Genomic DNA, 26,819 nt, shown 5'->3' on the forward strand with positions numbered 1-26,819 from the left:
TTTAAGTCAGCATTTATGTCAGCATGTCTGTGATGTGGATGTTAATACTAAATTATGAAACTGATTTGTTTTTAGATGTATGTTTAACATTTTTAGGACTTTTTAAAGAAAATATATATATGACAACACCGATTATGCAAATGATATGAGTGTCGTATTGACCCCGCCTCTAGCCACGCCCCCATCGCCACAGGTATATCTTTGATGACGTACAGTAGTTTAAAACAAATGGCACACAATAACTAAAGAAAAGCAAAAATGACCCTCAAAGTCTCAGGTCATTATTCAGAGTTAGCAAACATTAACAACAACAACAAGATTTTGAGGAAATATAAATATCAAGCTAATCATCCTAGTATCGATCATTGACCAATACTACCTTTGGTATCAACATCACCAATTTATGGATGGATTTGTCATCCTGACACACCAACAGTTTTACTATCTTCTCTCTAGACTTCTTGTTAACATCTCTCTACTTCTTCCATCTTCAACTTGACTTACCTTACTTCTTCTTACTTCTCTAGTCTTCTTGTTAACATCTCTCTACTTCTTCCATCTTCAACTTGACTTACCTTACTTCTTCTTACTTCTCTAGTCTTCTTGTTAATATCTCTCTACTTCTTCCATCTTCAACTTGACTTACCTTACTTCTTCTTACTTCTCTAGTCTTCTTGTTAACATCTCTCTACTTCTTCCATCTTCAACTTGACTTACCTTACTTCTTCTTACTTCTCTAGTCTTCTTGTTAACATCTCTCTACTTCTTCCATCTTCAACTTGACTTACCTTACTTCTTCTTACTTCTCTAGACTTCTTGTTAACATCTCTCTACTTCTTCCATCTTCAACTTGACTTACCTTACTTCTTCTTACTTCTCTAGACTTCTTGTTAATATCTCTTTACTTCTTCCATCTACAACTTGACTTACCTTACTTCTTCTTACTTATCTAGACTTCTTGTTAATATCTCTCTACTTCTTCCATCTTCAACTTGACTTACCTTACTTCTTCTTACTTCTCTAGACTTCTTGTTAATATCTCTTGACTTTCTTCTTCCATCTTCAACTTGACTTACCTTACTTCTTCTTACTTCTCTAGACTTCTTGTTAATATCTCTTTACTTTCTCCTTCCATCTACAACTTGACTTACCTTACTTCTTCTTACTTCTCTAGTCTTCTTGTTAATATCTCTTTACTTTCTTCTTCCATCTACAACTTGACTTACCTTACTTCTTCTTACTTCTCTAGTCTTCTTGTTAATATCTCTCTACTTCTTCCATCTTCAACTTGACTTACCTTACTTCTTCTTACTTCTCTAGACTTCTTGTTAATTTCTCTTGACTTTCTCCTTCCATCTTCAACTTGACTTACCTTACTTCTTCTTACTTCTCTAGACTTCTTGTTAATATCTCTCTACTTCTTCCATCTTCAACTTGACTTACCTTACTTCTTCTTACTTCTCTAGTCTTCTTGTTAATATCTCTTGACTTTCTTCTTCCATCTTCAACTTGACTTACCTTACTTCTTCTTACTTCTCTAGTCTTCTTGTTAATATCTCTCTACTTCTTCCATCTACAACTTGACTTACCTTACTTCTTCTTACTTCTCTAGACTTCTTGTTAATATCTCTCTACTTCTTCCATCTTCAACTTGACTTACCTTACTTCTTCTTACTTCTCTAGACTTCTTGTTAATATCTCTCTACTTTCTTCCATCTTCAACTTGACTTACCTTACTTCTTCTTACTTCTCTAGTCTTCTTGTTAATATCTCTTGACTTTCTCCTTCCATCTTCAACTTGACTTACCTTACTTCTTCTGTCCTTTCAGGCTAGCTTAGCTGTTAGCATGCACTCGCTTTGTAACATGTTTGGCATCAGTGATAATAATACTTGAAATGCAGTTCATTTCCCATTATATTGGCTTCCAGGAGTGCTCCACACTGTGTATAGACACACATGTTTAGCTGCTATCTTCTTTAAAATACAGCATTTGTGATTTGCATTATTGGGTAATGTCACACACTCTGCTGATAATGATCAGTATTTCTTTGCATTTGTAGTAAGAGAAAGGCGACTTTATCCTTAAGTGAAAACAGTTATTTTACTGGCTTGCTTTTATTTTGAAGGCCTGACATTCCAAGTTTAGAATGTGTCATGCGTGCCGTTGTTTCCCGGGTGTTGGAGAGCAAAGGGAAGTTAAAATATGGACCGAGCGGGAGGGGAGGGTAAACTAGGAGGGAGGCTTGAGCGGTAAGGTGCGTTCACTGCGGCTTGTTTTTCACACTTTCCCTCTATACTATTTGCTTAGTTGGTATATTGCAGACGCCGAGTCTCTGATGTGTTGTATGACATCATGTTTTGTATTTGGCAAACTCTGCCAAGCAGCAAGTGGCAGTGCAGATATTCTTTTCATATGCAAAGGCCAACGTTTTGGATGAGGATGTCCTTAGTAGGGCAGTGTTTATGCAGTCGTCGCCATGGCAACTGGTATGCAAGGTCCATTACCCTGAGGAGCGCACTTTTTCTCCGGCAGGAAGTGAGAGCAGTGATTGTTTGAGTGAATCAACTCCGAGTCCGGTGGAAAGTTTTGAAGTGTAATAAAACAAGTTTCCTTCCCACAGCCAGTGAGTCACCGCATCGGCCCCCGTTGCCATGGAAACGCCGAGCCAGAAGCGCATGAGCCGCGGCGCCGCCTCCCCGGCCCGCATCACCCGGCTGCAGGAGAAAGAGGATCTGTGCAACCTCAACGACCGGCTGGCCGTCTACATCGACAAGGTGCGCTCGCTGGAGGTGGAGAACGCCGGCCTGCGTCTGCGCATCTCCGAGTCCGAGTCGTGCGTCAGCCGCGACCTCAGCGGCATCAAGGCGGCCTACGAGAGCGAGCTGGCCGACGCCCGCAAGACCCTGGACCAGGTGGCCCGGGAGCGTGCCCGCCTGCAGCTGGAGCTGGGCAAGATCAAGGAGGAGTACAAGGAGCTGAAAGCCAGGTAGGAGGGGGCGGGGCTTCAAACATTGCTGCGGGTCACATTCTTGCCGGTAGGGAGAGGACACGCCTCCAGCCAGACAGGCCCCGCCCTTAATTATGCTGGCGGAATGCTCGGTGCAAAGTTAGGACAATTCCAGGAGATAGTGTTTTCCTATTTGACTTGTATTTGACTTTCAGACATGTTGACTTCTCATACAAGTCCAACATTTGGTAAACAAGATAGAATCCAAAGAGTCGTTTCTCAGCCGTGGGTCGCTGCAATACACTTTTCCACCACTTGTGGCAGTAATGACAATTTTAAACAGAAGAAGTCATCGGGAAGTTTGTCAAGTGCAAAAATGATGACAAACGTGGTGAACATTTGACAGTTTATTTAAAAAAAAACATGATTTATTATTGATTTAGTTGCAATGTGTTTCAGCTCTGCGTTATTGTGTGTACATTTATTTTGAAAATCTCTTTGTATGCGTCCCTTCTTTTGCACTAGATTTGATTTGTACTTATTTTTTTTTGTGTCAGCCTGGATAATCTCACATGCTTTCATGTTGTTTGACAAGGTTGGTGGTGGTAAGATGTGATTCAAATGTAATATTTGAGTGGTTCAAACATGGTCAACAAGGTTAAGAAGCCCTGTGCTAAGACATTAGCAACCAAATATTGACAAATCTATTTCCAAACAACGCAAATGCAACATTGAAGCAACATGCTTTTTGACAACATTTATTCAATGTCAGCTCGTGACGTTGATTTCACATTGAAATGTGGTCATCTTCAAAATGTGGATCCAACGTTGTCTCCGTGTACAAATGCAAGTCTTGTATCGACGTTGTATCGACGTTGTATCGACGTCTTGTGCCTGCTGGCTTCAGACTGATCTATGCTAGATACGCCACTCAAGTAAAACATGTCAATATAATATCAACATATACCTGACATTTGTGCAACTGTCGTTCAAATACTAATGTAGTCATCAAAATTGGGCTGAGATTGAACAAAATGTTCCTTTGTTGGAATATTATTCCCACCCCCCCCCCCTAAAAAAAAAGGTAAATGTTGTGACCAGGGCTCAGAAAATGTGCAGAGACTCCTCCCACCCCCACCAATCTGCAAAGACTCCTCCCACCCCCACCAAGGACTGTTTTCACTGCTGGACTCTAGAAAGAGGTTCCGCAGCCTCCGAAGCAGAACCTCCAGGTTCTGTAACAGCTTCTTCCCACAGGCCGTAAGACTCTTGAACGCATCATAATTAAATCATCACCTCAACTCCCCCCAAAATGGATGAACTCGCTGGAATAAAAAAGACAATATAACATACATCCATAAACGTGGACGCATGTGGAAAAGTGCAATATATTTATCTGTACAGTAATCTGTTTATTTATTTATATCTGCACTTTATTGCTCTTTTATCCTGCACTGCCATGAGCTAATGTAACCTTCTTATCTGGACTGTAAAGTTCACATTTCAATGGCAATAAAAAGGAAGTCTAAGTCTAATGACAATAAAGATCTTCTAGTTAAGTCCCTCACTAGTCACTAGCCTGCCAGCTCAAAGTGGGATGGCAATCCTAAGTAGCAACATTAATGCTAATCACAAAGCAAAATATATCTGCGGTCGCTGGTGCTTTGCCCACAACACATAATAACTTCATCTTATTCAACTTATGCCATAATAACTTCATCTTATTCAATTTATGCCATACTTCCCCTTAATAACTTCATCCACCATTACTCATAAAGCAGAAGTATGGCACTTATTACCATAAAGATTGTTGTATCCTTGCACAATCATGTTCTTATTAAGGCCTGCCAAGACCACAACGTGTGTGTGTGTGTGTGTGTGTGTGTGTGTGTGTGTGTGTGTGTGTGTGTGTGTGTGTGTGTGTGTGTGTGTGTGTGTGTGTGTGTGTGTGTGTGTGCTCTCTTCCTACTACTATTGTGTGTTGCTAAACATTTGGACTGGAGTCATTCCCCCTCCAGTCCTGTAGGTGGCAATACTGAGCAATGTGCACATGCTCGTCTGCCCAATTTGCTGCTTCCCTGCTTGGCCTCGATGCAAGTGGACTGTCAGTCATTCCTAATTGTGCACCTTTATGTAGATCTGCACCAACATGTGTGGCCTTCCTTCCTTCTGCGTAGTCCTGCTGCCTCAGTGAGTCCACAATGTAGTCTTATTTGAGGACCTGCATCTGTCTGAGGAACTTCCTGTCACATTGTTGAGGTCCTTCAAGGTCTTGCTGGATTGTCGAGGTCCTTCAAGGTCTTGCTGGATTGTTGAGGTCCTTCAAGGTCTTGCTGGATTGTTGAGGTCCTTCAAGGTCTTGCTGGATTGTTGATGTCCTTCAAGGTCTTGCTGGATTGTTGATGTCCTTCAAGGTCTTGCTGGATTGTTGATGTCCTTCAAGGTCTTGCTGGATTGTTGATGTCCTTCAAGGTCTTGCTGGATTGTTGATGTCCTTCAAGGTCTTGCTGGATTGTTGATGTCCTTCAAGGTCTTGCTGGATTGTTGAGGTCCTTCAAGGTCTTGCTGGATTGTTGAGGTCCTTCAAGGTCTTGCTGGATTGTTGATGTCCTTCAAGGTCTTGCTGGATTGTTGATGTCCTTCAAGGTCTTGCTGGATTGTTGAGGTCCTTCAAGGTGTTCCTGGATTGTTGATGTCCTTCAAGGTGTTCCTGGATTGTTGATGTCCTTCAAGGTCTTGCTGGATTGTTGATGTCCTTCAAGGTCTTGCTGGAATCCAAGGAATGTGTTTTCTGTCCTGGAAAAGTCCAGGCAGGTTGAAGGAAGCAGCATCCAAAAAGGACATTCTTGCTAAACATAGACCACTCAGATCCGTTTGGTAAAGCAAAAATAGAAATGCATAGCTGTAGACCACCCCAACGTAGCTCACCCGGCACCCTCCCATTTGTTGATGATGCTATGAAGTAAAGGTTAGAATTTAGATTTGATATATTTTATTTCAAATATGCAAAAAACAAGGGCAAGCCTGATCCAATACAGTGCTATAGTCTTAACAACCATTATAACACAATACAGTGCTATAGTCTTAACCATTATAACACAATACAGTGCTATAGTCTTAACAACCATTATAACACAATACAGTGCTATAGTCTTAACAACCATTATAACACAATACAGTGCTATAGTCTTAACAACCATCATAACACAATACAGTGCTATAGTCTTAACAACCATTATAACACAATACAGTGCTATAGTCTTAACAACCATTATAACACAATACAGTGCTATAGTAAATGACTCTGAGCTAGAACTACCTGTTCACTCTAACTTAATGAACTTGTATATAGATAAATGATCAATATATCCACTTGTATATAGATAAATGATCAATATATCCACTTGCATATAGATAAATGATCAATATATCCACTTGTATATAGATAAATGATCAATATATCCACTTGTATATAGATAAATGATCAATATATCCGCTTGTATATAGATAAATGATCAATATATCCACTTGCATATAGATAAATGATCAATATATCCACTTGTATATAGATAAATGATCAATATATCCACTTGCATATAGATAAATGATCAATATATCCACTTGTAAATAGCGGGGGCAGCAGCCTCAGCAGAACCATTGGAATATTGTTTTTTAAAACCTATCCTGGTTTGCTATCGATGAAGTTGTCATTCTCGTGTGGACATATTTATTGTAGATTCAATAAAAAAAATAGACATTTGGAAAAGTAATGAGTCAAATATCCAAACGTTGCGTCCCACAAAACAACAACTGTGCTTAGTTTTTTTCGGTATTAGTTATTATGAACCAAAAACAACATTCAGGAACTTTTATTGCATGTAAAAACAAAAAGTAGTAATCAAAAGAGAAGTGGTTTTACCTTGGTGCTCCTCGCCAAGTGGGCGTGTCTCGCCACGCACACAATGGCAGGAAATACTGCGTGCTAGCAAACCTGCATGGCCAGATGTCGTGTGTGTGTGTGTGTGTGTGTGTGTGTGTGTGCGTGTGTGTGTGTGTAAAAAGTTATTCAATATAAAGGAAATATTGTCCAGAAAAACATGGGACTATTTGTAGTATTGTCATATTTTTTTTTTTTTTTTTTTACAATTATTTACAAGTCAGTGCATGAATCTATATATATTTTTAGTAATAAATGGTAAATAAAGTATATTTTATTTTATGTACATGATACAATTAAAGGCCTACTGAAATGATGTTTTTTTATTTAAACGGGGATAGCAGATCCATTCTATGTGTCATACTTGATCATTTCGCGATATTGCCATATTTTTGCTGAAAGGATTTAGTAGAGAACATCGACGATAAAGTTCGCAACTTTTGCTCGCTGATAAAAAAAAGCCTTGCCTGTAGCGGAAGTAGCGTGACGTCACAGGAGCTAGTATTCCTCACAATTCCCCGTTGTTTACAGACATAGACATCGTACATACGATACATACAGACATCGTACGTACGCCATCGTACGTACAGACATCGTACGTACAGACATCGTACGTACAGACATCGTACGTACGTCGTCGTACGTACGTCGTCGTACGTACGTCGTCGTACGTACGTCGTCGTACGTCGTCGTACGTACGTCGTCGTGCGTACGTCGTCGTACGTACGTCATCGTACGTACGCCATCGTACGTACGCCTTCGTACGTACATCATCGTACGTACGTCATCGTACGTACATCATCGTACGTACGTCATCGTACGTACGCCATCGTACGTACAGACATCGTACGTACGTCATCGTACGTACGCCATCGTACGTACGCCATCGTACGTACAGACATCGTACGTACAGACATTAGACTCTCTACAAGATGTTGTTGACGTACATTAGACTCTCTACAAGATGTTGTTGACGTACATATGATGACGTATGTACGACGACGTATGTACGACGACGTACGTACGTCGTCGTACGTACGTCGTCGTACGTACGTCGTCGTACGTACGGCGTCGTACGTACGGCGTCGTACGTACGTCGTCGTACGTACGACGTCGCACGTACGTCGTCGCACGTACGTCGTCGCACGTACGTCGTCGCACGTACGTCGTCGTACGTACGTCGTCGTACGTACGTCGTCGTACATACGTCATCATATGTACGTCAACAACATCTTGTAGAGAGTCTAATGTACGTCAACAACATCTTGTAGAGAGTCTAATGTACGTCAACAACATCTTGTAGAGAGTCTAATGTACGTCAACAACATCTTGTAGAGAGTCTAATGTACGTCAACAACATCTTGTAGAGAGTCTAATGTACGTCAACAACATCTTGTAGAGAGTCTAATGTACGTCAACAACATCTTGTAGAGAGTCTAATGTACGTCAACAACATCTTGTAGAGAGTCTAATGTACGTCAACAACATCTTGTAGAGAGTCTAATGTACGTCAACAACATCTTGTAGAGAGTTTAATGTACGTCAACAACATCTTGTAGAGAGTCTAATGTACGTCAACAACATCTTGTGGAGAGTCTAATGTACGTCAACAACATCTTGTAGAGAGTCTAATGTACGTCAACAACATCTTGTAGAGAGTCTAATGTACGTCAACAACATCTTGTAGAGAGTCTAATGTACGTCAACAACATCTTGTAGAGAGTCTAATGTACGTCAACAACATCTTGTAGAGAGTCTAATGTACGTCAACAACATCTTGTAGAGAGTTTAATGTACGTCAACAACATCTTGTAGAGAGTCTAATGTACGTCAACAACATCTTGTAGAGAGTCTAATGTACGTCAACAACATCTTGTAGAGAGTCTAATGTACGTCAACAACATCTTGTAGAGAGTCTAATGTACGTCAACAACATCTTGTAGAGAGTCTAATGTACGTCAACAACATCTTGTAGAGAGTTTAATGTACGTCAACAACATCTTGTAGAGAGTCTAATGTACGTCAACAACATCTTGTAGAGAGTCTAATGTACGTCAACAACATCTTGTAGAGAGTCTAATGTACGTCAACAACATCTTGTAGAGAGTCTAATGTACGTCAACAACATCTTGTAGAGAGTCTAATGTACGTCAACAACATCTTGTAGAGAGTCTAATGTACGTCAACAACATCTTGTAGAGAGTCTAATGTACGTCAACAACATCTTGTAGAGAGTCTAATGTACGTCAACAACATCTTGTAGAGAGTCTAATGTACGTCAACAACATCTTGTAGAGAGTCTAATGTACGTCAACAACATCTTGTAGAGAGTCTAATGTACACTAACATCGTCGTTGCGTTCATAAAAACTCCAAAGAAAAAACGGCTCGTGTTTCGCTTTTGATGAATCATCATTGAACTATGCAGGCTGGAATAATGGCCGTTTCATGTTACACACACACACACACACACACACACACACACACACACACACACACACACACACACACACACACACACACACACACACACACACACACACACACACACACACACACACACACACACACACACACACACACACACACACACAGAGTGGCAGTGTGTCCACAGAGCTGTAGTGTTGCATACAAACAGGGAGTGGGTTTCTCTGGTGACGCTCCAACAACACAAAAATACACACAGGATGGCTGCGCCTCAGGCCCGAGGCTCCGCCCCCTGCCTCCGTGACCCCGCCCCTCCCCGAAGCGTCACGCCTCCAACTGTGTTTGAAAAGGACGCATGCGCTCACAGTGCTCCTGATTGTGGTCATGTGACCTCCTCCATCTTCTACAAAAGGGTGACCACGTGTCAAAACACGTCTTCTGACAATTGCTGTTGTTACCATCGACTTGAAATTTCTCACCCTCTGTACAAAACAACCCCTTCAAAGTGCTTTGGCGAATCGATATGAAAGCATGACTTCATCTCAAAGATGATTACAAATAAAATATATATAATAATAAAATACATTTTGACTTATTTACACAGAAACATTCTGTAAATGTTTATTTACATACCTTAATTGTTTCCAAACGGTGTCTGTAACATGGCAGTAAAACGGCTGATGAAACAAAACGTCAGTCATGGTCATGGAGCCGCTAGCTGCCAAGCTAGCTCTAAAATCAGCTAAACCGACTCAATAACTCCACACTGACGTCTTGGTGACTTTACCAGACTGAAACAATACAAAAAGAATGCCATCGTAAGTTAATAATACTAACACAGACTCTCGTAAAGGTGTTAGCATAATAGCTAATGCTAATGACAGTAGCTTGATTACATTACAATAGCATGTCCAACATGCCTAAAAACACTCCTGCAGACATCACACATGTGACACTTTAGTGAGTAAGAAGTGTTTTACACACATGTGACACTTTAGTGAGTAAGAAGTGTTTTACAGACATGTGACACTTTAGTGAGTAAGAAGTGTTTTACACACATGTGACACTTTAGTGAGTAAGAAGTGTTTTACACACATGTGACACTTTAGTGAGTAAGAAGTGTTTTACACACATGTGACACTTTAGTGAGTAAGAAGTGTTTTACACACATGTGACACTTTAGTGAGTAAGAAGTGTTTTACACACATGTGACACTTTAGTGAGTAAGAAGTGTTTTACACACATGTGACACTTTAGTGAGTAAGAAGTGTTTTACAGACATGTGACACTTTAGTGAGTAAGAAGTGTTTTACACACATGTGACACTTTAGTGAGTAAGAAGTGTTTTACACACATGTGACACTTTAGTGAGTAAGAAGTGTTTTACAGACATGTGACACTTTAGTGAGTAAGAAGTGTTTTACAGACATGTGACACTTTAGTGAGTAAGAAGTGTTTTACACACATGTGACACTTTAGTGAGTAAGAAGTGTTTTACACACATGTGACACTTTAGTGAGTAAGAAGTGTTTTACAGACATGTGACACTTTAGTGAGTAAGAAGTGTTTTACAGACATGTGACACTTTAGTGAGTAAGAAGTGTTTTACACACATGTGACACTTTAGTGAGTAAGAAGTGTTTTACAGACATGTGACACTTTAGTGAGTAAGAAGTGTTTTACACACATGTGACACTTTAGTGAGTAAGAAGTGTTTTACAGACATGTGACACTTTAGTGAGTAAGAAGTGTTTTACACACATGTGACACTTTAGTGAGTAAGAAGTGTTTTACACACATGTGACACTTTAGTGAGTAAGAAGTGTTTTACAGACATGTGACACTTTAGTGAGTAAGAAGTGTTTTACAGACATGTGACACTTTAGTGAGTAAGAAGTGTTTTACACACATGTGACACTTTAGTGAGTAAGAAGTGTTTTACAGACATGTGACACTTTAGTGAGTAAGAAGTGTTTTACACACATGTGACACTTTAGTGAGTAAGAAGTGTTTTACACACATGTGACACTTTAGTGAGTAAGAAGTGTTTTACAGACATGTGACACTTTAGTGAGTAAGAAGTGTTTTACACACATGTGACACTTTAGTGAGTAAGAAGTGTTTTACAGACATGTGACACTTTAGTGAGTAAGAAGTGTTTTACACACATGTGACACTTTAGTGAGTAAGAAGTGTTTTACACACATGTGGCACTTTAGTGAGTAAGAAGTGTTTTAAAGACATGTGACACTTTAGTGAGTAAGAAGTGTTTTACAGACATGTGACACTTTAGTGAGTAAGAAGTGTTTTACACACATGTGACACTTTAGTGAGTAAGAAGTGTTTTACACACATGTGACACTTTAGTGAGTAAGAATTGTTTTACGTTGCTTGCAGTGATAAATGAAGAATCCACACAAGTAGAAACGCTATGGAGAGCTAGAAGACGGAACGGCAACTACTTCCGGTAGGCTTAAAAGAAAAAGTTTCAAAAGAAGGGCAATGCAGTGAGCGAATTCATCCAAAAGATGGCGCCATAGCACAAACATGATAAATAAAAATTAAATAAAAAAATAACACGTTTAGTGTGTTTGCTTGTTTTTTTTTTTAAAAACGATTGACTTTGTAGCTGGCCGTCAGCGAAGAAACATGCATGAATTAGGCGCACCTTTTTATAAGCTGCAGGGTTCAAAGCCTAGGAAAAAAGTAGTGGCTTATATTCCGGAATTTACGCTAAACACTAATCAAATATACTACAAAAAAAGGGACTCATAAAAAACTAATGAAAAATAAATTGACATACATTTACAAAGTGCTAATATAATACATTGTAACTACATTAATAATACATTTGTTTCTTAAACTATCAATACCATTAAAGTCCAAGTAAAAATACAGCTTCATCACTTTAGTCATCATTTTTGTGCTTAAGAAACTTTAGCTCCAGACTTCTGTTGTCATGACTGCCACAAGTGGTGTAAAAGTGTATTACACCTGAGTACTTGTGTGATGTTGTCATTACTGCCACAAGTGGTGTAAAAGTGTATTACACCTGAGTACTTGTGTGATGTTGTCATTACTGCCTCAAGTGGTGCAAAAGTGTACTACACCCGAGTACTTGTGTGATGTTGTCATTACTGCCACAAGTGGTGTAAAAGTGTATTACACCTGAGTACTTGTGTGGTGTTGTCATTACTGCCACAAGTGGTGTAAAAGTGTATTACACCTGAGTACTTGTGTGATGTTGTCATTACTGCCACAAGTGGTGTAAAAGTGTATTACACCCGAGTACTTGTGTGGTGTTGTCATTACTGCCACAAGTGGTGTAAAAGTGTATTACACCTGAGTACTTGTGTGATGTTGTCATTACTGCCACAAGTGGTGTACAAGTGTATTACACTTGAGTACTTGTGTGATGATGTCATTACTGCCACAAGTGGTGTAAAAGTGTATTACACCTGAGTACTTGTGTGATGTTGTCATGACTGCCACAAGTGGTGTAAAAGTGTATTACACCTGAGTACTTGTGTGATGTTGTCATTACTGCCACAAGTGGTGTAAAAGTGTATTACACCTGAGTACTTGTGTGATGTTGTCATTACTGCCACAAGTGGTGTAAAAGTGTATTACACCTGAGTACTTGTGTGAAGTTGTCATTACTGCCACATGTGGTGTAAAAGTGTATTACACCTGAGTACTTGTGTGATGTTGTCATTACTGCCACATGTGGTGTAAAAGTGTATTACACCTGAGTACTTGTGTGATGTTGTCATTACTGCCACAAGTGGTGTAAAAGTGTATTACACCCGAGTACTTGTGTGATGATGTCATTACTGCCACAAGTGGTGTAAAAGTGTATTACACCTGAGTACTTGTGTGGTGTTGTCATTACTGCCACAAGTGGTGTAAAAGTGTATTACACCTGAGTACTTGTGTGATGTTGTCATTACTGCCACATGTGGTGTAAAAGTGTATTACACCTGAGTACTTGTGTGATGTTGTCATTACTGCCACAAGTGGTGTAAAAGTGTATTACACCTGAGTACTTGTGTGATGTTGTCATTACTGCCACAAGTGGTGTAAAAGTGTATTACACCCGAGTACTTGTGTGATGATGTCATTACTGCCACAAGTGGTGTAAAAGTGTATTACACCTGAGTACTTGTGTGATGTTGTCATTACTGCCACAAGTGGTGTAAAAGTGTATTACACCTGAGTACTTGTGTGATGTTGTCATTACTGCCACAAGTGGTGTAAAAGTGTATTACACCTGAGTACTTGTGTGATGTTGTCATTACTGCCACAAGTGGTGTAAAAGTGTATTACAGCTGAGTACTTGTGTGGTGTTGTCATTACTGCCACAAGTGGTGTAAAAGTGTATTACACCTGAGTACTTGTGTGATGTTGTCATTACTGCCACAAGTGGTGTACAAGTGTATTACACCTGAGTACTTGTGTGATGATGTCATGACTGCCACAAGTGGTGTAAAAGTGTATTACACCTGAGTACTTGTGTGATGTTGTCATTACTGCCACAAGTGGTGTAAAAGTGTATTACACCGGAGTACTTGTGTGATGTTGTCATTACTGCCACAAGTGGTGTAAAAGTGTATTACACCCGAGTACTTGTGTGATGTTGTCATTACTGCCACAAGTGGTGTAAAAGTGTATTACACCTGAGTACTTGTGTGATGTTGTCATTACTGCCACAAGTGGTGTAAAAGTGTATTACACCTGAGTACTTGTGTGAAGTTGTCATTACTGCCACATGTGGTGTAAAAGTGTATTACACCTGAGTACTTGTGTGATGTTGTCATTACTGCCCCATGTGGTGTAAAAGTGTATTACACCTGAGTACTTGTGTGATGTTGTCATTACTGCCACAAGTGGTGTAAAAGTGTATTACACCTGAGTACTTGTGTGATGTTGTCATTACTGCCACATGTGGTGTAAAAGTGTATTACACCTGAGTACTTGTGTGATGTTGTCATTACTGCCACAAGTGGTGTAAAAGTGTATTACACCCGAGTACTTGTGTGATGTTGTCATTACTGCCACAAGTGGTGTAAAAGTGTATTACACCTGAGTACTTGTGTGATGTTGTCATTACTGCCACATGTGGTGTAAAAGTGTATTACACCCGAGTACTTGTGTGATGTTGTAATTACTGCCACAAGTGGTGTAAAAGTGTATTACACCTGAGTACTTGTGTGATGTTGTCATTACTGCCACAAGTGGTGTAAAAGTGTATTACACCCGAGTACTTGTGTGATGTTGTCATTACTGCCACAAGTGGTGTAAAAGTGTATTACACCCGAGTACTTGTGTGATGTTGTCATTACTGCCACAAGTGGTGTAAAAGTGTATTACACCTGAGTACTTGTGTGATGTTGTCATTACTGCCACAAGTGGTGTAAAAGTGTATTACACCTGAGTACTTGTGTGATGTTGTCATTACTGCCACAAGTGGTGTAAAAGTGTATTACACCTGAGTACTTGTGTGATGTTGTCATGACTGCCACAAGTGGTGTAAAAGTGTATTACACCTGAGTACTTGTGTGATGTTGTCATTACTGCCACAAGTGGTGTAAAAGTGTATTACACCTGAGTGCTGGTTGGGACCAAAGCTGAGAAACATCTTTTTAGCTGGCCCAACAATTAAGAAGTTAAGAAACAGCATTTTGAGCACAGCCTATCGGTGGCAATGAAGTATTTTTTGAAAGTGCTGCTTGTACGTGTGTTCAGTCCTCCTCCTGGTCACGTGTGTTCAGTGAGGTCACATGTGTTCAGTCCTCCTCCTGGTCACATGTGTTCAGTCCTCCTCCTGGTCACATGTGTTCAGTCCTCCTCCTGGTCACATGTGTTCAGTCCTCCTCCTGGTCACATGTGTTCAGTCCTCCTCCTGGTCACGTGTGTTCAGTCCTCCTCCTGGTCACATGTTCCACACCAGGAAGCAGTGTGATGGAAAAAAAAAGAGAATCCTCTTGTGTTTGGACGGTGACTCATTGGCAAATGGCACATGTGTAAATAGCTTTGAACAAAGCCAACACTCGCCTCGTCCATCCAGTTCCTCCATGGTGGGCTCCTACAAGACCTGGTCTGTGGTCCCAGCTGTCCTGGCTCACTTTAAAACTCACACACACTCATTTGGATTTCTCCTCTTGACATTTCAACACATGCACTCATTTAGTATATGTGTCATTTATTATTTATTTGTTATTTATTACATGTCAATGTCCAGAAAAGTAACTACAGTTGACTTGACGTTTATTGTGTATTATTTGTAAATGGATTTGCAAATGTTGCATAATATTTTTGGTTTGGTTTAGTTTATTGCATGCAGCTTGACAGCAACTGTAGCAATGTATTTGTTCAATGTTGTTGTCTGTTGACATGTATGACATGTTTGCTATGTCCATCTGTGGGGCTCCCTCTAGTGTCTGTTGAAATGTATGACATGTTTGCTATGTCCATCTGTGGGGCTCCCTCTAGTGTCTGTTGAAATGTATGACATGTTTGCTATGTCCATCTGTGGGGCTCCCTCTAGTGTCTGTTGACATGTATGACATGTTTGCTATGTCCATCTGTGGGGCTCCCTCTAGTGTCTGTTGAAATGTATGACATGTTTGCTATGTGCATCTGTGGGGCTCCCTCTAGTGTCTGTTGAAATGTATGACATGTTTGCTATGTCCATCTGTGGGGCTCCCTCTAGTGTCTGTTGACATGTATGACATGTTTGCTATGTCCATTTGTGGGGCTCCCTCTAGTGTCTGTTGAAATGTATGACATGTTTGCTATGTCCATCTGTGGGGCTCCCTCTAGTGTCTGTTGACATGTATGACATGTTTGCTATGTCCATCTGTGGGGCTCCCTCTAGTGTCTGTTGACATGTATGACATGTTTGCTATGTCCATCTGTGGGGCTCCCTCTAGTGTCTGTTGAAATGTATGACATGTTTGCTATGTCCATCTGTGGGGCTCCCTCTAGTGTCTGTTGACATGTATGACATGTTTGCTATGTCCATCTGTGGGGCTCCCTCTAGTGTCTGTTGACATGTATGACATGTTTGCTATGTCCAACTGTGGGGCTCCCTCTAATGTCTGTTGACATGTATGACATGTTTGCTATGTCCATCTGTGGGGCTCCCTCTAGTGTCTGTTGACATGTATGACATGTTTGCTATGTCCATCTGTGGGGCTCCCTCTAGTGTCTGTTGAAATGTATGACATGTTTGCTATGTCCATCCGTGGGGCTCCCTCTAGTGTCTGTTGACATGTATGACATGTTTGCTATGTCCATCCGTGGGGCTCCCTCTAGTGTCTGTTGACATGTATGACATGTTTGCTATGTCCATCTGTGGGGCTCCCTCTAGTGTCTGTTGACATGTATGACATGTTTGCTATGTCCATCTGTGGGGCTCCCTCTAGTGTCTGTTGAAATGTATGACATGTTTGCTATGTCCATCTGTGGGGCTCCCTCTAGTGTCTGTTGACATGTATGACATGTTTGCTATGTCCGTCTGTGGGGCTCCCTCTAGTGTCTGTTGACATGTATGACATGTTTGCTATGTCCGTCTGTGGGGCTCCCTCTAGTGTCTGTTGAAATGTATGACATGTTTGCTATGTCTGTCTGTGGGGCTCCCTCTAGTGTCTGTTGAAATGTATGACATGTTTGCTATGTCCGTCTGTGGGGCTCCCTCTAGTGTCTGTTGAAATGTATGACATGTTTGCTATGTCCATCTGTGGGGCTCCCTCTAGTGTCTGTTGAAATGTATGACATGTTTGCTATGTCCATCTGTGGGGCTCCCTCTAGTGTCTGTTGAAATGTATGACATGTTTGCTATGTCCATCTGTGGGGCTCCCTCTAGTGTCTGTTGAAATGTATGACATGTTTGCTATGTCCATCTGTGGGGCTCCCTCTAGTGTCTGTTGACATGTATGACATGTTTGCTATGTCCATCTGTGGGGCTCCCTCTAGTGTCTGTTGACATGTATGACATGTTTGCTATGTCCGTCTGTGGGGCTCCCTCTAGTGTCTGTTGACATGTATGACATGTTTGCTATGTCCATCTGTGGGGCTCCCTCTAGTGTCTGTTGACATGTATGACATGTTTGCTATGTCCATCTGTGGGGCTCCCTCTAGTGTCTGTTGACATGTATGACATGTTTGCTATGTCCGTCTGTGGGGCTCCCTCTAGTGTCTGTTGACATGTATGACATGTTTGCTATGTCCGTCTGTGGGGCTCCCTCTAGTGTCTGTTGAAATGTATGACATGTTTGCTATGTCCGTCTGTGGGGCTCCCTCTAGTGTCTGTTGAAATGTATGACATGTTTGCTATGTCCATCTGTGGGGCTCCCTCTAGTGTCTGTTGACATGTATGACATGTTTGCTATGTCCGTCTGTGGGGCTCCCTCTAGTGTCTGTTGACATGTATGACATGTTTGCTATGTCCGTCTGTGGGGCTCCCTCTAGTGTCTGTTGAAATGTATGACATGTTTGCTATGTCCGTCTGTGGGGCTCCCTCTAGTGTCTGTTGAAATGTATGACATGTTTGCTATGTCCGTCTGTGGGGCTCCCTCTAGTGTCTGTTGAAATGTATGACATGTTTGCTATGTCCATCTGTGGGGCTCCCTCTAGTGTCTGTTGAAATGTATGACATGTTTGCTATGTCCATCTGTGGGGCTCCCTCTAGTGTCTGTTGAAATGTATGACATGTTTGCTATGTCCATCTGTGGGGCTCCCTCTAGTGTCTGTTGAAATGTATGACATGTTTGCTATGTCCATCTGTGGGGCTCCCTCTAGTGTCTGTTGACATGTATGACATGTTTGCTATGTCCATCAGAAATACTGTGGGGCTCCCTCTAGTGTCTGTTGACATGTATGACATGTTTGCTATGTCCATCAGAAATACTGTGGGGCTCCCTCTAGTGTCTGTTGACATGTATGACATGTTTGCTATGTCCATCAGGAATACTGTGGGGCTCCCTCTAGTGTCTGTTGACATGTATGACATGTTTGCTATGTCCATCAGAAATACTGTGGGGCTCCCTCTAGTGTCTGTTGAGTTGTATGACATGTTTGCTATGTCCATCAGAAATACTGTGGGGCTCCCTCTAGTGTCTGTTGAGTTGTATGACATGTTTGCTATGTCCATCAGAAATACTGTGGGGCTCCCTCTAGTGGCTCACCATTCAGGGGAAGTCGTCACAATCTCACTACTCTGCAAAATAATCAATCAAGACACAAACAGAACCCTCATTTCTGTCACTGAACACGTGTGGAACCCAATGTTCTCCACGTTCTCCGCTGACTTTCCCAGCCAATCAGCTTGCACAACACATGTAAACAAACTAGAACATTGATAGAGAAAGCTGCACATAACAAATATTATATATTATTATATATTAAATGTACATATTAAATAAAACCTCTGCTTTGTTTTAATGAATACTTAGGTCTACTACACTACTGTATTTAATGTTGTCATGGTGGTACTTAATGAATACTTAGGTCTACTACACTACTGTATTTAATGTTGTCATTATGGTGGTACTTAATGAATACTTAGGTCTACTACACTACTGTATTTAATGTTGTCATTATGGTGGTACTTAATGAATACTTAGGTCTACTACACTACTGTATTTAATGTTGTCATTATGGTGGTACTTAATGAATACTTAGGTCTACTACACTACTGTATTTAATGTTGTCATTATGGTGGTACTTAATGAATACTTAGGTCTACTACACTACTGTATTTAATGTTGTCATTATGGTGGTACTTAATGAATACTTAGGTCTACTACACTACTGTATTTAATGTTGTCATGATGGTGGTACTTAATGAATACTTAGGTCTACTACACTACTGTATTTAATGTTGTCATTATGGTGGTACTTAATGAATACTTAGGTCTACTACACTACTGTATTTAATGTTGTCATGGTGGTACTTAATGAATACTTAGGTCTACTACACTACTGTATTTAATGTTGTCATTATGGTGGTACTTAATGAATACTTAGGTCTACTACACTACTGTATTTAATGTTGTCATTATGGTGGTACTTAATGAATACTTAGGTCTACTACACTACTGTATTTAATGTTGTCATTATGGTGGTACTTAATGAATACTTAGGTCTACTACACTACTGTATTTAATGTTGTCATTATGGTGGTACTTAATGAATACTTAGGTCTACTACACTACTGTATTTAATGTTGTCATTATGGTGGTACTTAATGAATACTTAGGTCTACTACACTACTGTATTTAATGTTGTCATTATGGTGGTACTTAATGAATACTTAGGTCTACTACACTACTGTATTTAATGTTGTCATTATGGTGGTACTTAATGAATACTTAGGTCTACTACACTCTGTATTTAATGTTGTCATTATGGTGGTACTTAATGAATACTTAGGTCTACTACACTACTGTATTTAATGTTGTCATTATGGTGGTACTTAATGAATACTTAGGTCTACTACACTACTGTATTTAATGTTGTCATTATGGTGGTACTTAATGAATACTTAGGTCTACTACACTACTGTATTTAATGTTGTCATGGTGGTACTTAATGAATACTTAGGTCTACTACACTACTGTATTTAATGTTGTCATTATGGTGGTACTTAATGAATACTTAGGTCTACTACACTACTGTATTTAATGTTGTCATTATGGTGGTACTTAATGAATACTTAGGTCTACTACACTACTGTATTTAATGTTGTCATGGTGGTACTTAATGAATACTTAGGTCTACTACACTACTGTATTTAATGTTGTCATGGTGGTGGTACTTAATGAATACTTAGGTCTACTACACTACTGTATTTAATGTTGTCATTATGGTGGTACTTAATGAATACTTAGGTCTACTACACTACTGTATTTAATGTTGTCATTATGGTGGTACTTAATGAATACTTAGGTCTACTACACTACTGTATTTAATGTTGTCATTATGGTGGTACTTAATGAATACTTAGGTCTACTACACTACTGTATTTAATGTTGTCATTATGGTGGTACTTAATGAATACTTAGGTCTACTACACTACTGTATTTAATGTTGTCATCATGGTGGTACTTAATGAATACTTAGGTCTACTACACTACTGTATTTAATGTTGTCATTATGGTGGTACTTAATGAATACTTAGGTCTACTACACTACTGTATTTAATGTTGTCATTATGGTGGTACTTAATGAATACTTAGGTCTACTACACTACTGTATTTAATGTTGTCATTATGGTGGTACTTAATGAATACTTAGGTCTACTACACTACTGTATTTAATGTTGTCATTATGGTGGTACTTAATGAATACTTAGGTCTACTACACTACTGTATTTAATGTTGTCATTATGGTGGTACTTAATGAATACTTAGGTCTACTACACTACTGTATTTAATGTTGTCATTATGGTGGTACTTAATGAATACTTAGGTCTACTACACTACTGTATTTAATGTTGTCATGGTGGTGGTACTTAATGAATACTTAGGTCTACTACACTACTGTATTTAATGTTGTCATTATGGTGGTACTTAATGAATACTTAGGTCTACTACACTACTGTATTTAATGTTGTCATTATGGTGGTACTTAATGAATACTTAGGTCTACTACACTACTGTATTTAATGTTGTCATGGTGGTGGTACTTAATGAATACTTAGGTCTACTACACTACTGTATTTAATGTTGTCATTATGGTGGTACTTAATGAATACTTAGGTCTACTACACTACTGTATTTAATGTTGTCATTATGGTGGTACTTAATGAATACTTAGGTCTACTACACTACTGTATTTAATGTTGTCATTATGGTGGTACTTAATGAATACTTAGGTCTACTACACTACTGTATTTAATGTTGTCATTATGGTGGTACTTAATGAATACTTAGGTCTACTACACTACTGTATTTAATGTTGTCATTATGGTGGTACTTAATGAATACTTAGGTCTACTACACTACTGTATTTAATGTTGTCATTATGGTGGTACTTAATGAATACTTAGGTCTACTACACTACGTGACGTCACAGGTTGTGGAGCTCCTCACATCTGCACATTGTTTACAATGATGGCCACCAGCAGTGAGAGCGATTTGGACCGAGAAAGCGACGATTACCCCATTAATTTGAGCGAGGGTGAAAGATTTGTGGATGAGGAAAGTGAGAGTGAAGGACTAGAGGGCAGTGGAAGCGATTCAGATAGGGAAGATGCTGTGAGAGGCGGGTGGGACCTGATATTCAGCTGGGAATGACTACAACAGTAAATAAACACAAGACATATATATACATAGCATTATTAACCACCACACCACATTTAAGTAGCATTATTAACCACCACACCACATTTAAGTAGCATTATTAACCAGCACACCACATTTAAGTAGCATTATTAACCACCACACCACATTTAAGTAGCATTATTAACCACCACACCACATTTAAGTAGCATTATTAACCAGCACACCACATTTAAGTAGCATTATTAACCACCACACCACATTTAAGTAGCATTATTAACCACCACACCACATTTAAGTAGCATTATTAACCACCACACCACATTTAAGTAGCATTATTAACCACCACACCACATTTAAGTAGCATTATTAACCACCACACCACTGTTGATATTAAGTAGCATTATTAAACCTGTTATGAGGAACATTAAGTGTTTCACCGCCGAGTCTGTGGACGAGTTGCGTGCTTGTTGGGAAACGACAGACTGGGAGGCAATTGGAGCGGCCACGAACAATCTGGACGAGTATACGGACATGAAATGAATGACATGAAAGTATGAATGTAAATGTATGAAATGCATGATCTATCATTCATATAGCAAATGAATGACATGAAAGTATGAATGTAAATGTATGAAATGCATGATATATCATTCATATAGCAAATGAATGACATGAAAGTATGAATGTAAATGTATGAAATGCTTTATATATCATTCATAAAGCAAATGAATGACATGAAAGTATGAATGTAAATGTATGAAATGCATGATATATCATTCATATAGCAAATGAATGACATGAAAGTATGAATGTAAATGTATGAAATGCATGATCTATCATTCATATAGCAAATGAATGACATGAAAGTATGAATGTAAATGTATGAAATGCTTTATATATCATTCATATAGCAAATGAATGACATGAAAGTATGAATGTAAATGTATGAAATGCTTTATATATCATTCATAAAGCAAATGAATGACATGAAAGTATGAATGTAAATGTATGAAATGCATGATCTATCATTCATAAAGCAAATGAATGACATGAAAGTATGAATGTAAATGTATGAAATGCATGATCTATCATTCATATAGCAAATGAATGACATGAAAGTATGAATGTAAATGTATGAAATGCTTTATATATCATTCATAAAGCAAATGAATGACATGAAAGTATGAATGTAAATGTATGAAATGCATGATCTATCATTCATAAAGCAAATGAATGACATGAAAGTATGAATGTAAATGTATGAAATGCTTTATATATCATTCATAAAGCAAATGAATGACATGAAAGTATGAATGTAAATGTATGAAATGCATGATCTATCATTCATATAGCAAATGAATGACATGAAAGTATGAATGTAAATGTATGAAATGCTTTATATATCATTCATAAAGCAAATGAATGACATGAAAGTATGAATGTAAATGTATGAAATGCATGATCTATCATTCATAAAGCAAATGAATGACATGAAAGTATGAATGTAAATGTATGAAATGCTTTATATATCATTCATAAAGCAAATGAATGACATGAAAGTATGAATGTAAATGTATGAAATGCATGATATATCATTCATATAGCAAATTAATGACATGAAAGTATGAATGTAAATGTATGAAATGCTTTATATATCATTCATATAGCAAAAATGAATGACATGAAAGTATGAATGTAAATGTATGAAATGCATGATCTATCATTCATATAGCAAATGAATGACATGAAAGTATGAATGTAAATGTATGAAATGCATGATCTATCATTCATATAGCAAATTAATGACATGAAAGTATGAATGTAAATGTATGAAATGCTTTATATATCATTCATATAGCAAATGAATGACATGAAAGTATGAATGTAAATGTATGAAATGCTTTATATATCATTCATATAGCAAATGAATGACATGAAAGTATGAATGTAAATGTATGAAATGCTTTATATATCATTCATATAGCAAATGAATGACATGAAAGTATGAATGTAAATGTATGAAATGCATGATCTATCATTCATATAGCAAATGAATGACATGAAAGTATGAATGTAAATGTATGAAATGCTTTATATATCATTCATATAGCAAATGAATGACATGAAAGTATGAATGTAAATGTATGAAATGCATGATCTATCATTCATATAGCAAATGAATGACATGAAAGTATGAATGTAAATGTATGAAATGCATGATCTATCATTCATATAGCAAATGAATGACATGAAAGTATGAATGTAAATGTATGAAATGCTTTATATATCATTCATAAAGCAAATGAATGACATGAAAGTATGAATGTAAATGTATGAAATGCATGATCTATCATTCATAAAGCAAATGAATGACATGAAAGTATGAATGTAAATGTATGAAATGCATGATCTATCATTCATATAGCAAATGAATGACACGAAAGTATGAATGTAAATGTATGAAATGCTTTATATATCATTCATAAAGCAAATGAATGACATGAAAGTATGAATGTAAATGTATGAAATGCATGATCTATCATTCATAAAGCAAATGAATGACATGAAAGTATGAATGTAAATGTATGAAATGCATGATCTATCATTCATATAGCAAATGAATGACATGAAAGTATGAATGTAAATGTATGAAATGCATGATCTATCATTCATATAGCAAATTAATGACATGAAAGTATGAATGTAAATGTATGAAATGCTTTATATATCATTCATATAGCAAATGAATGACATGAAAGTATGAATGTAAATGTATGAAATGCTTTATATATCATTCATATAGCAAATGAATGACATGAAAGTATGAATGTAAATGTATGAAATGCTTTATATATCATTCATATAGCAAATGAATGACATGAAAGTATGAATGTAAATGTATGAAATGCATGATCTATCATTCATATAGCAAATGAATGACATGAAAGTATGAATGTAAATGTATGAAATGCTTTATATATCATTCATATAGCAAATGAATGACATGAAAGTATGAATGTAAATGTATGAAATGCATGATCTATCATTCATATAGCAAATGAATGACATGAAAGTATGAATGTAAATGTATGAAATGCATGATCTATCATTCATATAGCAAATGAATGACATGAAAGTATGAATGTAAATGTATGAAATGCTTTATATATCATTCATAAAGCAAATGAATGACATGAAAGTATGAATGTAAATGTATGAAATGCTTTATATATCATTCATATAGCAAATGAATGACATGAAAGTATGAATGTAAATGTATGAAATGCTTTATATATCATTCATATAGCAAATGAATGACATGAAAGTATGAATGTAAATGTATGAAATGCATGATCTATCATTCATATAGCAAATGAATGACATGAAAGTATGAATGTAAATGTATGAAATGCTTTATATATCATTCATAAAGCAAATGAATGACATGAAAGTATGAATGTAAATGTATGAAATGCATGATCTATCATTCATAAAGCAAATGAATGACATGAAAGTATGAATGTAAATGTATGAAATGCTTTATATATCATTCATAAAGCAAATGAATGACATGAAAGTATGAATGTAAATGTATGAAATGCATGATATATCATTCATATAGCAAATTAATGACATGAAAGTATGAATGTAAATGTATGAAATGCTTTATATATCATTCATATAGCAAAAATGAATGACATGAAAGTATGAATGTAAATGTATGAAATGCATGATCTATCATTCATATAGCAAATGAATGACATGAAAGTATGAATGTAAATGTATGAAATGCTTTATATATCATTCATAAAGCAAATGAATGACATGAAAGTATGAATGTAAAAAAAGCAAATGAATGACATGAAAGTATGAATGTAAATGTATGAAATGCTTTATATATCATTCATAAAGCAAATGAATGACATGAAAGTATGAATGTAAATGTATGAAATGCATGATCTATCATTCATATAGCAAATGAATGACATGAAAGTATGAATGTAAATGTATGAAATGCTTTATATATCATTCATAAAGCAAATGACTGACATGAAAGTATGAATGTAAATGTATGAAATGCATGATCTATCATTCATAAAGCAAATGAATGACATGAAAGTATGAATGTAAATGTATGAAATGCTTTATATATCATTCATAAAGCAAATGAATGACATGAAAGTATGAATGTAAATGTATGAAATGCATGATATATCATTCATATAGCAAATTAATGACATGAAAGTATGAATGTAAATGTATGAAATGCTTTATATATCATTCATATAGCAAAAATGAATGACATGAAAGTATGAATGTAAATGTATGAAATGCATGATCTATCATTCATATAGCAAATGAATGACATGAAAGTATGAATGTAAATGTATGAAATGCATGATGTATCATTCATATAGCAAATTAATGACATGAAAGTATGAATGTAAATGTATGAAATGCTTTATATATCATTCATATAGCAAATGAATGACATGAAAGTATGAATGTAAATGTATGAAATGCTTTATATATCATTCATATAGCAAATGAATGACATGAAAGTATGAATGTAAATGTATGAAATGCTTTATATATCCATATAGCAAATGAATGACATGAAAGTATGAATGTAAATGTATGAAATGCATGATCTATCATTCATATAGCAAATGAATGACATGAAAGTATGAATGTAAATGTATGAAATGCTTTATATATCATTCATATAGCAAATGAATGACATGAAAGTATGAATGTAAATGTATGAAATGCATGATCTATCATTCATATAGCAAATGAATGACATGAAAGTATGAATGTAAATGTATGAAATGCATGATCTATCATTCATATAGCAAATGAATGACATGAAAGTATGAATGTAAATGTATGAAATGCTTTATATATCATTCATAAAGCAAATGAATGACATGAAAGTATGAATGTAAATGTATGAAATGCTTTATATATCATTCATATAGCAAATGAATGACATGAAAGTATGAATGTAAATGTATGAAATGCTTTATATATCATTCATATAGCAAATGAATGACATGAAAGTATGAATGTAAATGTATGAAATGCATGATCTATCATTCATATAGCAAATGAATGAAATGAAAGTATGAATGTAAATGTATGAAATGCTTTATATATCATTCATAAAGCAAATGAATGACATGAAAGTATGAATGTAAATGTATGAAATGCTTTATA

At 37.3% G+C, this 26,819-nt stretch overlaps 2 protein-coding genes across 5 annotated transcripts in view; one reads left to right on the plus strand and one right to left on the minus strand.

The window, feature by feature from the left end:
* The window catches only part of LOC133660465 (platelet endothelial aggregation receptor 1-like), a 618,594-nt gene that overhangs the window by 440,811 nt on the left and 150,964 nt on the right, over window positions 1-26,819 (minus strand). The window lies entirely within an intron of this gene.
* LOC133660466 (prelamin-A/C-like) overlaps window positions 1-26,819 on the plus strand; it is a 55,837-nt gene that overhangs the window by 12,873 nt on the left and 16,145 nt on the right. For all 3 annotated transcript variants that reach the window (XM_062063984.1, XM_062063982.1, XM_062063983.1), the window contains one exon: window positions 2,623-2,988. In XM_062063984.1, the coding sequence (XP_061919968.1) occupies window positions 2,654-2,988 (335 nt within the window). In that variant the 5' untranslated portion in view covers window positions 2,623-2,653. The remainder of the gene's footprint in view (window positions 1-2,622; window positions 2,989-26,819) is intronic.

Source organism: Entelurus aequoreus, linkage group LG11 (assembly GCF_033978785.1).
Source record: "Entelurus aequoreus isolate RoL-2023_Sb linkage group LG11, RoL_Eaeq_v1.1, whole genome shotgun sequence".
In the NCBI taxonomy this organism is placed as follows: domain Eukaryota; kingdom Metazoa; phylum Chordata; class Actinopteri; order Syngnathiformes; family Syngnathidae; genus Entelurus; species Entelurus aequoreus.